Source organism: Lepidothrix coronata, unplaced genomic scaffold (genome assembly GCF_001604755.1).
Source record: "Lepidothrix coronata isolate B3197 unplaced genomic scaffold, Lepidothrix_coronata-1.0 Scaffold160, whole genome shotgun sequence".
Lineage (NCBI taxonomy): Eukaryota > Metazoa > Chordata > Aves > Passeriformes > Pipridae > Lepidothrix > Lepidothrix coronata.
In genome coordinates this window covers 1666460-1678518 of record NW_016690340.1, presented here as the reverse complement: position 1 = coordinate 1678518, position 12059 = coordinate 1666460, and the positions used below count along the sequence as shown (strand labels likewise).

The following is a 12059-nucleotide window of genomic DNA, read 5'->3' as shown; positions in this document are numbered from 1 at the left end:
GACCCTGCCCTGACACAGCTGCAGCCCTTCCCTGGGTGCTGTCCCTGCTCACCAGAGCAGAGATCAGTGCCTGCCCCTCTTCTCCTCAAGAGGAAATTGTGGACTGTGATGAGGTGTCCCCTCAGTGTCCTCTTCTCCAGGCTGATGGGGACAGGAAAGGTGCCACCCAGTGCACTGGCTCTGGACAACTCCCCATGGGATGGCTTTGCCACAGGCAGGCTGGGAAGCTCCCATGGAAGGAGGGGGATGATGCTTTGGGGTCCCAGTGCTGGCAAAGTGCTGCTGGTTGTGCTCAGCATTTCGCCCTCACTTTTTGGGCTCCTGTGAGTCACAGCTGGAGTGACCTCCAGGCAAAGGTGTGAGGCCACGCCTTACCCAGCACCAAAATCCTGGCCAAGGAGGGTGGAGAAGCCCATGGAAGTCAGAGCTCAGATTTTAGCCTGCCCTGGGATGGGGCCATAAAGGAGAGAAGGGCCAAGAAGGTTTGCTGCCTCACCCACCAGGCACCCAGTGTCCCCACAGGTCGGGTGCTGAGGAAAACCTTGGGCTCTGGGAGCTGCAGAAAACCCTAGGAATTGTCAAATCTCCTTAATTAGGGCTTCGTATTTCGTGGGCATGACCACATCAGCCACTGCATCTGATGTGGGTGTTTCCCTGTGGGCAGGGTGACACCGGTGACGTTGGAGACCCAGGAGAGCCAGGACCACGGGGACGGAAGGTGAGCAGTGTCCCCAACTCTGTCCCTCCTTCCAGCACCTGGGAACACCCACAACCTGCTCACCCTCTGCTGATCCATGTGCCAGAGTGGGGACAGGGCAGGACAGGGGTGTCCCCGTGGCTGAGGATCCCTGGAAATGCCTTTCCTGAGCACCCCAGGGTGACCTGCTGCCTGTGGCACCCACCGAGGGGATAACACACATCCTCTCCATGCAGACATGACTCATTTAATTGCTGTTCCTTTTCCACCTTTGTGGTGACCCTTCTGTGTCCATCCCTGAGCAGGGTGATGCTGGTCCCAGGGGCCTCCCTGGAGTGGCTGGTCCAGGAGCTGCCACGGGGGAAATCGGAGGAAAAGGCCAGAAAGGAGAGAAGGGCCGAGAAGGTTTGATGGCAAGTACAGAGGGGGGCTGGGCTGGGCTGCCTCACCCAGTGTCCCCACAGGAGGGGTGCTGGGTGCCCTGGAGGGGGTTCATCTCCAATGGGAAACCTTGGGCTCCAGGAGCCACAGAAAATCCTAGGAACTGGCAAATCTCTGTAATTAGGGAGTCTTGTCTCATGGGCATGACCCCAAAATGGAGTCATGTTGGCACAAAAGGATGGTTTGGGCTTGTGGGGCTGCCCAGGATTCCAGGATAATGCTGCCTCCAGCCAAATTCCAGCCCCTGCCGGGCTGGGACCCTGCTGAGAACATCTCCCTGTGTCCCAGGGCCAGGTTGGGGTCACTGGAGCTGCAGGACCTGCTGGAGCCAGAGGATGGTTTGTAAGTCAGATCATGGCCCTCCTCCCCTTCAACCCATCACCGACCTGGTGTGGGGACGTGGGTGTGACTGGGAGCACTGGGAAGGGCTCCGAGTTCATCAGGGACCTGTGTGTGACTGGGAGCACTGGGATGGCTCCAAATCCATCAGGGACCTGTGTGTGACTGGGAGCACTGGGAATACCCCCACCTCCATCATGGACCTGGAGGGGGATGTGTGTGACTGGGAGCACTGGGAATACCCCCACTTCCATCATGGACCTGGAGGGGGATGTGTGTGACTGGGAGCACTGGGATGGCTCCAAATCCATCAGGGACCTGTGTGTGACTGGGAGCACTGGGAATACCCCCACCTCCATCATGGGCCTGGAGGGGGATGTGTGTGACTGGGAGCACTGGGCAGGGCTCAATCAATGGTGCTCCTTTGTGCCCTGAACAGGGTGGGACAGGACTCCGAGGTCCTCCTGGGCTCGACGGTCCCGAGGGAGAGAAGGTACAGTGGGATTGGTGGTTCCAACCCTCCATCTCGGGGTGAAATGCCCTTTCCTGGCCTTTTCCCAAGCTCTGCTGGCGCTGGGTGTGGTGGGACTGGCTGGAGAAGCTGGGTCAGGCCTGGGCAGGCTGGTGACTGGGCTGGGGGGACCTGCCATGGGACACTCCTGCCTTGACTGAGATCCAAAGTCAGCAAGGCAAGGAAGGAGTTTTCCAAGGATAGAGCTGTTTCCCTTTCTTCCCCAGGGAGATCCAGGACCACGAGGCACGGATGGACCTGCTGGTGCTGCAGGATTAGAGGTATTGATGTTTGGGATGTTGTAGAGCTGGGGAGCTGCCAGAGGCTTTCCCAGTGCTCCACCATTTCCAATAGAAACCAAAGCCAAAGGATTTATTGCCCCTTCCCTGCCTGGGCCAGGAGGGGTTTTTAAGCCTTGGCAGGTGCTTTGATGTTTGGGGTGGAGACACAAGACCCTTTCAGTCTTTTACCCAGGGGTGCCTCATGGAAATCCCATTCCTGCTATGGAATCTGTTCCCTCCCACGTGTGCCTGCTGCTTCCTTGGCCACCTGAGTGTGGTGTGAGGGGGGAGGATGCTCCAAGTGCCCTCAGAGATGAAGGACATGGTGGTGATGGGCTTGTCCTAAACCCCCAACACTCCCACAGGGACTCGCTGGAGATGATGGAGTGAAGGGAGATGGTGGCAAACCCGGTCCAGTGGTGAGAACCAGACAAACTTCCCTGGGACAGAGGTTTGGTGGCATTTTGGGATGGAGCAGCAGAGCCTGGGGCTGGGGCCGTGTCTCTGCCAGCCCAAGTGCCAGCCATGGTTTCTGACTCCAGCCCTGCAGTGGTTTTGTAACTGAGCCAATGTTTCCTTGGGTTCCCTGGAGCCAAATCTCCCTTAAGGAATTTTAACATCACAATTAAAACCGTGCCAAAGTGCTGTGGCCATTGTGCAGACTGACACTTGCCTGTCAGTCTGCCTGGGGCAGGTCCAGGGCTCTTGTTTTCCCCTTTCCTGGAGCAGATCTCCCGGTGTCCATAAGGTTGGGGGGCTCCAGAAGCCTCCCAGTGCCCAGGAACACTTGTGCTGCCCCAGGATGGGTGTTCTGGTCATGGTGGTGACACACACAGAGCTACAGGTGTGTTATCAATGCCCTGAGCTCAGCTGAAGGATAAATCCCATTTGCATCCCAGTTATCCCCATCTTGCAGTGCTTCTCTGCCCAGGCAAGACGCGCCCTTATCGTGGAATCCCAGAATCCCAGACTGGTTTGGGTTGGAAGGGACCTTAAAGATCATCTCATCCCACCCCCTGCCATGGGCAGGGACACCTTCCACTAGCCCAGGTTGATCCAAGCCCCAACCTGGCCTTGGACACTTCCAGGGATGGGGCAGCCACAGCTTCTCTGGACAATCTGTGCCAGGGCCTCCCCACCCTCACAGCCAAGAATTTCTTCCCAATATCCCATCTAACTCTGCCCTCTGGCAGTGGGAAGCCATTCCCCCTTGTCCTGTCCCTCCATGCCCTAAACCACACATTAATGAAGTGAACTCCCTGAACTCAGGGGGGTGGGAGAGGCTGGGATGTGGGATGAGCTCCCGGGGGGTTTGCAAAGCCGGGTGTAGCTGAAGCTCCTCGAGAGGCGGCTGCTCAGACCCTGCTCGGGAGGGTTTGGGTGAGCAGTGCCCCCATTTCTGTGCCCCCCCCAGGGCTCAGCAGGGGCTCAGGGGCTGGCAGGTGCCCCCGGGCTCCGGGGATACACCGGACACGAAGGAGCCAGAGGAGTGACGGGCACCAAGGGAAAGCCAGGCCGGCAGGTAACTCCTCCCTGTGCCACGGGGACATTCCCACGGGGGGACATTCCCTGGCACAGCTCCAGCACTAGAGAGGGGAGAACAACCCCAGCCCAGCTCCCAGGGCGAGGCAGGTGCTGTGCCCTGTCCCCCCTGCCCTCCCCTGGTGCCAGCCTTGTGTTTTGTCCCCACATGGTCTCAGGGTTCTCTTGGGCCCCCGGGCGAAGCTGGAGCCACGGGGCTGAGCGGCACTGAGGTGAGTGGGCTCCTCTGCTGCCCCATTCCCTGCTCCAGCTTTTCTCACCCCTCTAGCTGTGCCCAAACCTGCCCTGGGTTCGCATGAATAATCTTAAAACTTATTCTTTGGATTTGAGTTCGATTTTATTTTCTTTCTTAGGGCCTGGTGGGTGCAAAAGGGGAGCCAGGCAAGCCAGGGAAACCAGGACAAATGGTGAGGAGTGGGATGGAGCCGTGCTGGTTCTCCCTGGCACAGTGGGATGCTGGGATCTCCTGGCTGTGCTGAGGTCCCACATGGGTGGCCTCTCCCCCCACAGCCCCATTCTGCCCACCTTCCTCCTGCAAAAATGCCAGATGGAAGGTTCCAGCTTGGAGCATCCTCCTGGGCTGGCTGGTGGGCAGGGAGGCTGAGGGGCACCCCTGGCACAGCGTCCTCACAGAGGGCTTTCCTTCTCCTTCGGGATTTTAGGGCTCTCCGGGACAAGCTGGTCCTAAAGGATGGAAAGGCCGCAAAGGAGAAAAGGTACCCCCAAAATCCTCCTGGGGGGCTGGCAGGGAGTGGCTGAGCCTGAGCTGGTCAGTCCCGTTGTGGATCATGGAGAGAACCCAGAGGGAACCTGCAGGGACCTGTTTCTCCCTGCCTGGCAAACACAGGATGCCCTGGGGCTGCCTTGGCCGGTTTTTGGGTGAGGGGCTGGCAGATCTCCCCAGCTCAGCCCCTGGAGCTGCCTCCCCCCTGGCTCAGGTGCCCCTGGGGGGGCACAGGGGACTTGGGTGTCCTTCCCCCAGTGCCTGGTGAGCTCTGTCCCCACTTCCATGCAGGCACAGCTCCTCTTCCCCACTGCTGGGCTGGGAAGTGGCCGAGCTGTTGGAGACTCCCATCTCCCATCTCTTCTTCCCCCAGGGCAACATGGGGCAGGAAGGGCAGGAAGGGGTCCCTGGAGAAGCTGGCAGGCGGGTGAGTGGCACTGCTGTCCCCAGGGAGGGTGGCAGGAGGCAGGGAGCTTTTTGGGGAGGTTTTCCAGAGGGGCCCTGGTTTGCTGGGGGTTCAGATCCCAGGGGCCCAGGGGTGGCCGGATTATTTTGGAATCATTCCCGAGTCTTTGATCTGTTGTTCCCAGGGCAAGCGAGGCAAGATGGGCCACCAGCCCCCACGGGGTCCCCGGGGGCACAAGGTAGGTTGGCTTTGCCCCCCCAGGGTGAGAGCTGCCCTGGCAACCTGGCACTTTGGGGGTGCTGCCAAGCCAGGGGTGCTCCCACCCGAGCCCCTGGATTAGAAGAGGACAAACCAAAGCAGCTGGAGGGCTCTGTGTCCCCCGTCCCTCCCAGCCCTGAGAGGGGGTCTCCCACACCCCCAGCCCTCGTGGGGCACTGGAGCATCACCCCACACCTCTGGGCACACCAGCCAGGGCCTTTCACTTTTGCATTTCAGGGCTCCCCAGGTGCCAAAGGGCTTCCAGGACCCCAGGGCCCCCAGGGCCCCTATGTGAGTATCAGCATGGGGGGTTTGGGGTGCTGCTGCTCCCTCTTTGACCCCCCTGGGCACCACTGTGTGACCCAGCTCCTTGAACACCCACATTACAGACCCATTTAAAACAGGGGGAGGTTTTAGGTGGTTCATCCATCTCCTCGTCTTCTCCTCCCAGATTAACCTCCCAGCAGGGTGTGTGCAGTCAGGCAAATCCCATCAGTTCCAATATGTGGCTCTGGAGGCCAAATCTTTCCCTTGCAGGGCAGTTTCTGATGCCAAGCAGTGCTGAGCACTTGTGCCCACCTTCCCATGGCTGGAGGGACCAGCTGTGACCAGCACTGGCCAACAACAACAACAAAAAAACCCTCAGATATTTCTTTTAATTCCTAGAAATCCTTTTTTTCTCCATTTAAAAATAAAAAATCCCAACTTTGGCAACTTCTCCGAAGAAATCCGGGATGTTCCCAGCAAGCCAAGGCACCTGAACTGCATTTTTAACGGGGTTTGCTGGGGGATCCTCTCGCAAGCAAAAAATCAAAACACGACGAGAAAAATGCCTCAAAGTTTCTAAAAAATGAGAAAAAATGCCTCAAGTTTCCTAAAAATGCCTGAAATTCTTAAGATGCTGGCAGCAGCCTGGGTTGTGGTGAGGTCCCTGCTTGCCAGGGAGCAGCTCAGCCGCAGGGTGATGTGGTCCCACATCTCATCCCACGTCTCTCTCTCAGGGCATCCCAGGGCTGAAGGGCATGAAAGGAGACCCTGGACCCAAAGGCCACAAGGTGGGTGACATGTTCTGGGCACAGTGGGAACCCTGGGTAGTGTTTCATTTGCTGGATGGCATCATTTATTTATTCCCCTCTTGTGGAATCCTGATGGCTCCAACATCCTTCTCTGGGGGTTGACCGTCATGTCCCCGGGTGATGGGAGATGGAACCTTTAGATTTGCTCCCAAACCAGGCCTTTTTCCAGCCTCTCCATCCTTCTGGAGTTGCAAAGGCAGCAACAGCCTTTTAAATCAGTCTTTTAATCCCCTGCTCTCAGCAGTGATGCTGATGCAGCACAAACCTCCTCTGTGCCATTCCCGAGGAACTGATGGATCCACCCCTGGCTCGGGAAGCCAAGCACGTCCTCACCATCCCATCCCTCAGCCCCACAGCCATAACTAAGAGTGACAAGCAGTCCCTGGTGCTGGGGAGCTGCTCACATCCCTCAGGAAAATGAAACCCTGGGAATCAACAGAGCTGGAATTCCCTGGGAGCTCAGTGGCAGCAGCAGGAGCTGAAGGGCAGTGCCTGAGGCACAGGCAGAGGGGAGGCTGTGGCAGCCTGGGCTGGGGTTTGTCCCCTGCTCCACCACATTTCAGCACATTTCTTTATCTCCTGAAGGTGTTTCCTGGGAAATTCTGAGGTTTTCCTGTAAGGTATTTTAGTCTGGGATAACGTGCTTTCATTTTGGCAGCTGAGCATCATCCATCCCCCTGCCTGCCTCCCCAGCAATGTGGGTGCAGCCAATCCTGAACCCAAAGGATGGGGGCTTGGGGGGTTGTCTGGGGGGTTCTTTTGGCAGAAATTTTGCAGCCAGCATTGGGAAGTTTTGCATTCCCATAACTGGGAACTTCCCATTTCCAGCCACTTGCTGGAGGCCAGGAGGTGTTTGGCTTTGGGAAATACCCCCAGGCTGGTACCTCCTGCCAAAGTTCAGGCAGCAAACCCTCCACTGCTCACCACTGATGGGTAACCAGAGCAGGGGGCCCAAAACCCACCTTGCAGGACAGAGCCCCCCACCCAGGCTGCTGTCCTGGGGGGGTTCTGCCCTTCTCTTTGTCCCCAGAGCTCTCCCTGACTCTCTTTTAGGGCGAGAAGGGCAGCATGGGTGACCTGGGCCAGCAAGGGGATGATGGCTTCAAGGTGGGGGATGTTTTTTCCTCTTTTCCTTCCTCCCTTTGGTCTCTTGTCACCCTGTGTGACATCCTGCCACGTCTCCTAGGGCAAGCCAGGACCCCATGGCATCCCTGGGAGGCCGGGACCCAAGGGAAAACAGGTGAGAGAAGGATGGAGAGGGATGTCAGGGATTAACATGAGTGTTTGGGGTGAATTCCTTGTTTTTCCATGCAAAATCTGTGGGGAAGGGATTGGGTTTTAGAAGGATGCCCCTTGCAGTGCCCTGACCACCTCTGGTGTCTTTGCAGGGTGACACTGGCCCCCCTGGCCCACCGGGACACCCTGGAATTCCCGGGACACCAGTGAGTCCTTCACCCTCCCGGCAGTTTTGGGTTCACTCCTGGCCCCACAGGGTTTACACTGGGATGGGCCTTTGATCCCACCTCCCTCCCACTTAGCTGGGCCTTGTCCTTTCCTTCCAGGGCTTATCTGGACCCAAAGTAAGTAGTGGGGAGTGGCTGGAGCCGGGATCAGCCCTGGCACAGGGAACCTTTCCCTCCTTCCTGCTCCCTGGGTGCAGGGTGCCCCCGGGGACCCCGGGGTGCAGCTCAGCACAGCAGCATCTCCACCCCTTGCTTTCCTTCCCTCTTCCACCTCGTCCTTTGGCAGGGGCTGAGGGGCTTCCCGGGCCTGCCAGGCCCCAGGGGCACACCGGGAATGCCGGTAAGTGGAGCCACTGTCACCAAAATTTGGGGCCCTCGCTCCCCCAAATTTGGCAGCGAGGTCCTGCCATGCCATGCCGTCCTGCTGGCAGTGCCAGAGTGTCAGAGGAGCAGCCAATGTCACAGCACTGTCACTGTCCCCCAGGGTCTGGCCGGCCCCCCTGGTCCCAGCGGGCCCTCACTGGTGCTGTCCCAGGAGGAGCTGCAGGTGAGGGACTTCCCATCCCCTTTGGGTTGGTGCCAGCCAGGGAGGGAAGGGGCTGACAGGGATGCTGTCCCATGTCCTGCTGCTTCTGAGGTCCCCTGTGCACAAGGACCAAGCAGATGTTGTTAATCCCTCTCCCCCCACGCCTGTCCTTGTCCCCTGCACGTCCCATCCCTTCCCTCAGCCCCTGAGGGTGCTCCTGGCCAAAATAAGAGAGGGGGACTAAGATCACCTTGGATATATCCCCCCCTTTTTCTCTTAGCACCTCATTTATTCCTCCAACCACCTGAACTACACTGCAGTGTGGGCTCTGCTGGACACCCTGAACCAGGAGCTCCAAGCCCTCGTTGAGCATCCCAATGGCACCAAAACCAACCCAGCAACCACCTGCAAGGAGCTGCTGCTGGCACACCCCAGCCTGCCCGATGGTACCAGGGGGCATGTGGGGTGCCCACCATTGGCTCTGGGTCTGTCCAGCTCTCCAGAGCCTGTGCAGGGACAGGCAGCTCTTTGCAATTAAGAGGGAACAAGGATTTGGGGGATGAGGCCAGCTGGGTTTCCTGGGCATCCCTGGAGAAAGGGGCTGGTGGCCAGGCTGGATGGAGGTGGCAGCCAGGGATGTGCCACCAGCTGGGGTGGGTGGCATTGTGTGGCACCCTCCCTGTGCCAAAACCCGGGCGCCAGGAGCTCCCCTCTGCCTCCCTGCAGGGCAGTACTACATTGACCCCAACCAGGGCAGCCCCCAGGACGCACTGGTGGCCTTCTGCAACTTCACAGCGGGGGGGGAGACCTGCATAGCCCCCATCCACAACCAGGTATGGGGGGGCCTTGGGGGGGCAGCTTCAGCCCCCTGTGACCCCTTGGGGTGGGTGAGGGTGAGGGTTGGTGGGGCTGGAGAGAGACTGTGTGCCCAGTCCCTTGCCATGGTGACCCCTGCCACGGTGGAAAAGTTTGGAGGGAGGATCGTGGTCACGGCGTGTGCCCAGGCTGCAGGGACAGGGTTGTGTGCTGGCTCCTTGTCCTGGCAGTGCCACTGGCACCTGCTGGGACAGCATGGCACGGTCCCTGCTTCCCACAGGTCCCCATCAAGGCTTGGCTGAGCACCTACACCTCCGAGGACACCTTTGAGTGGTTCAGCACCCTGCCCGGGGGCTTCCTGGTGAGTGCCCAGCTGGAACAGCCCGGGGGACACGGAGCCCCTCTCATGGGGTCAGGGGCCTCCTGATGCCCATCCCGCTGTGCTGGGCAGCACCCAGGTCACCCTGGCTGTGCACGGCGGGATGTGACACCTCCTCCTGCAAGGACCTCCAAAGCAGTGCCTCGGCAGCTGAATCCTGCCCGGTTTGGGACAGGGAGGAGCACAGCCCGCTCCAAGCTTCCCCCACTTCCCGGTTTTCTCTCCCGTTGTCCCTGCAGCTGGAATACAGGGGGGCCAGCCCGGTGCAGCTCCGTTTCCTGCGGCTGCACAGCAGCCTGGCCACCCAGAAGGTGTCCTACTCCTGCAGACCGGCCCCCGAGCGGGGCCACCCCCAGCCCGCCAAGGAAATCCGCTTCCTGGCCGACTCCCGGGAGCAGAGCTATGCGGCCAGCCTGCAGGGCTGCCTGGTAAGCACGGCCCTGGCACACCTTGGCTGTGGCCGCAAGAGCCCCCCGACATTCGCAGAGCCCCTCGGCGTGTGTTTGCACCCCCGAAGTTTGGGATGGAGCCGGTGGGATGGGCATGGAGAGCATCCCTGCGGCCAAGGAGCTGCCGTGGCTTTTGGGAGCGGGCTGCGAGGTGGCAGGGGGTGAGGCGGACACGGGGAAGGTCACTCCCTGGAAAAGTCTCCTGGATGGAGACTTTGCATCCACCGGGAGCCAGCAAGGGGACAGCAGGCGCTCTGAGGGGATCCTTGCGGATTTTTGTGCCGCTCAGGTGCTCCTCTGTGCTCCTTTCAGCTGGACAACGAGTCCTCCATCACCGACACCATCTTCCAGTTCAGCACGGAGGAGCTGTCGCTGCTGCCCCTGCGGGACCTGGCGGTGTTTCACAACGGCGACGCCTCGCACCAGTTTGGTTTCACAGTCGGACCAGTTTGCTTCAGCTGAAACTGGTGCCACCCAAACCGAGCCGGCCGGTTCCCTCCCCGCCCAAGAGCCATCCTGTGGGGGCTGGGGGTGGCACGGGGCTCCCGCCCCCTCCCCGGAGCTGCAGGTTCTCTCCGAGATCCGTGTTTGTAGCTGCATTATGCCACGGACTACACTTCCTTCTGGAGTAGAAGAATATTGTTTACAGAAGTCGTTTCTCTATAAATTATATATATATATTATATATGTATATATTATATATGAGAAGGTGCTGATTTAATGACTGCTTGGGGGAGGTTTATATAATTATAAGCACTGGGAACTGTCTGCTAAAGGAAAAAGAAAGACAAGGAGCAGACCTACAGCCAGCTTGGGAGGAGGGGCAGGAAAGGGAATTTTCTTTGCCAGGGTCAAGTGCACAAACAGTTGGAGCCTCATTTCCCCAGGACCTGCCTGAGAAGCCCAGTCAGCCTGGGAGAGCCCAGCCAGGTCTGTGTGGTGCTGCCAGTGGCTGCTCCAGCAGCTCCAGCCCAGCCAGACAGCAGGGGCTGCAAAGGGGTGACAAATGCACACCCCCCCCAATCTCACCTCTGTTTTGGGTCTGCAACTCCCAGGGAGGGCCAGAGAGGGGTTTTAGTGGTGTTGAGCAACACTGAGCTGCACAGCAGTGTCTCTGGAGCAGGAATTGCAGCCCTTTGCCCCCAGAGCTGCAGCATTTCTCCTTGTCACCTCGTTTTTGTTATTCCCAGCACCGTTTCCCTCTAACAACCCCACTCTCGCTGGGCTGTGTGGCCCAGGCCAAGCCCTGAGGGCAGAGGGTCCTGCAAGTGGCACCTGAGCCGTGGTTGGATTCCCAGCACCCCAATTTCTGTGGACACAGCCCCCAAACTCCCCAGCCCTCAGCTGGCTTTGTGCTGCACCCCTGGTTTTCTCGGCACCCGTCGGTGCCCAGGCTCCGATGCCCTGACTCACCTGTGCCCAGGTGAGCTTGGGCATTGCTGCCAGCAGAGCAGTGTGGCAGCCAGGCCAGACTCTGCACTGGGGCTCAAGGAGAGCAGCAAAGGGAGCTTTTAGGGGGGCACAGTCCCTCGGGAGTGATTTAAGCAATGCCAACTCGTGTGTGTGGCTGTGCTGCTCTTTACTACCCCCATCCCTGGTGTAGCATCTTTTTTGGGATGCAGGAGCACTCCCTGCTGTGTCACCACCTTGCTGGCCCAGGGGGACACGGGGTGGCCACTTCCAGGGGTCTGAGCACCTTGAAAAGGGATTTTCCACTCTGAATTGAATCCTGCTCCCTGGGTGCATTTCTAACATGCTGGGTGTCGTGTGGGGCACTGCCCTGTAAAGCCCCTCTGGCCCTGCCCGTGGGGCTTTTCTCCCCCCTGGAGCTGCTCCCACCCCTGAAAGAACCCCCTGGCACTGCCCCTTCACCCGCAGCCAGCCATGGGCACACGGAGTCAGAGGTGCAGCCAAAACCCCTCTCCCTGCCATGGAGAGACTCCCTTTCCACAGGGAGCTGGAAGGGGAAGAGGAGCTGGTTGTGCCCGGGGGGTGGGCACTGCCTGTGGTGTGGGCAGAGGTCAGGCAGTGCCAAGGGGCTGGCATTTCTCTGGATGCTGCAGACAGACCCTGTGCAGCAGATTGCAAAAGGAAAATTCAATTCCAACTCCAGGGACATGTTAGATCCTGAGCAGAGAACGGCAACCAGCA

At 59.1% G+C, this 12059-nt stretch overlaps 1 protein-coding gene across 1 annotated transcript in view; it reads left to right on the top strand.

Moving 5' to 3' along the window:
- COL2A1 (collagen type II alpha 1 chain) overlaps positions 1–10471 on the top strand; it is an 89454-nt gene extending 78983 nt beyond the window's left edge. Inside the window, exons 43-67 of the mRNA XM_017829199.1 lie at positions 665–718; positions 1003–1110; positions 1427–1480; positions 1917–1970; positions 2216–2269; positions 2635–2688; positions 3684–3791; positions 3970–4023; positions 4165–4218; positions 4474–4527; positions 4909–4962; positions 5126–5179; positions 5437–5490; positions 6201–6254; positions 7329–7382; positions 7462–7515; positions 7664–7717; positions 7838–7855; positions 8025–8078; positions 8223–8285; positions 8545–8710; positions 8991–9097; positions 9361–9441; positions 9699–9887; positions 10221–10471. Of these exons, the coding sequence (XP_017684688.1) occupies positions 665–718; positions 1003–1110; positions 1427–1480; positions 1917–1970; positions 2216–2269; positions 2635–2688; positions 3684–3791; positions 3970–4023; positions 4165–4218; positions 4474–4527; positions 4909–4962; positions 5126–5179; positions 5437–5490; positions 6201–6254; positions 7329–7382; positions 7462–7515; positions 7664–7717; positions 7838–7855; positions 8025–8078; positions 8223–8285; positions 8545–8710; positions 8991–9097; positions 9361–9441; positions 9699–9887; positions 10221–10370 (1854 nt within the window). The 3' untranslated portion in view covers positions 10371–10471. The remainder of the gene's footprint in view (positions 1–664; positions 719–1002; positions 1111–1426; positions 1481–1916; positions 1971–2215; positions 2270–2634; positions 2689–3683; positions 3792–3969; positions 4024–4164; positions 4219–4473; positions 4528–4908; positions 4963–5125; positions 5180–5436; positions 5491–6200; positions 6255–7328; positions 7383–7461; positions 7516–7663; positions 7718–7837; positions 7856–8024; positions 8079–8222; positions 8286–8544; positions 8711–8990; positions 9098–9360; positions 9442–9698; positions 9888–10220) is intronic.
- Positions 10472–12059: the final 1588 nt, after the last annotated feature.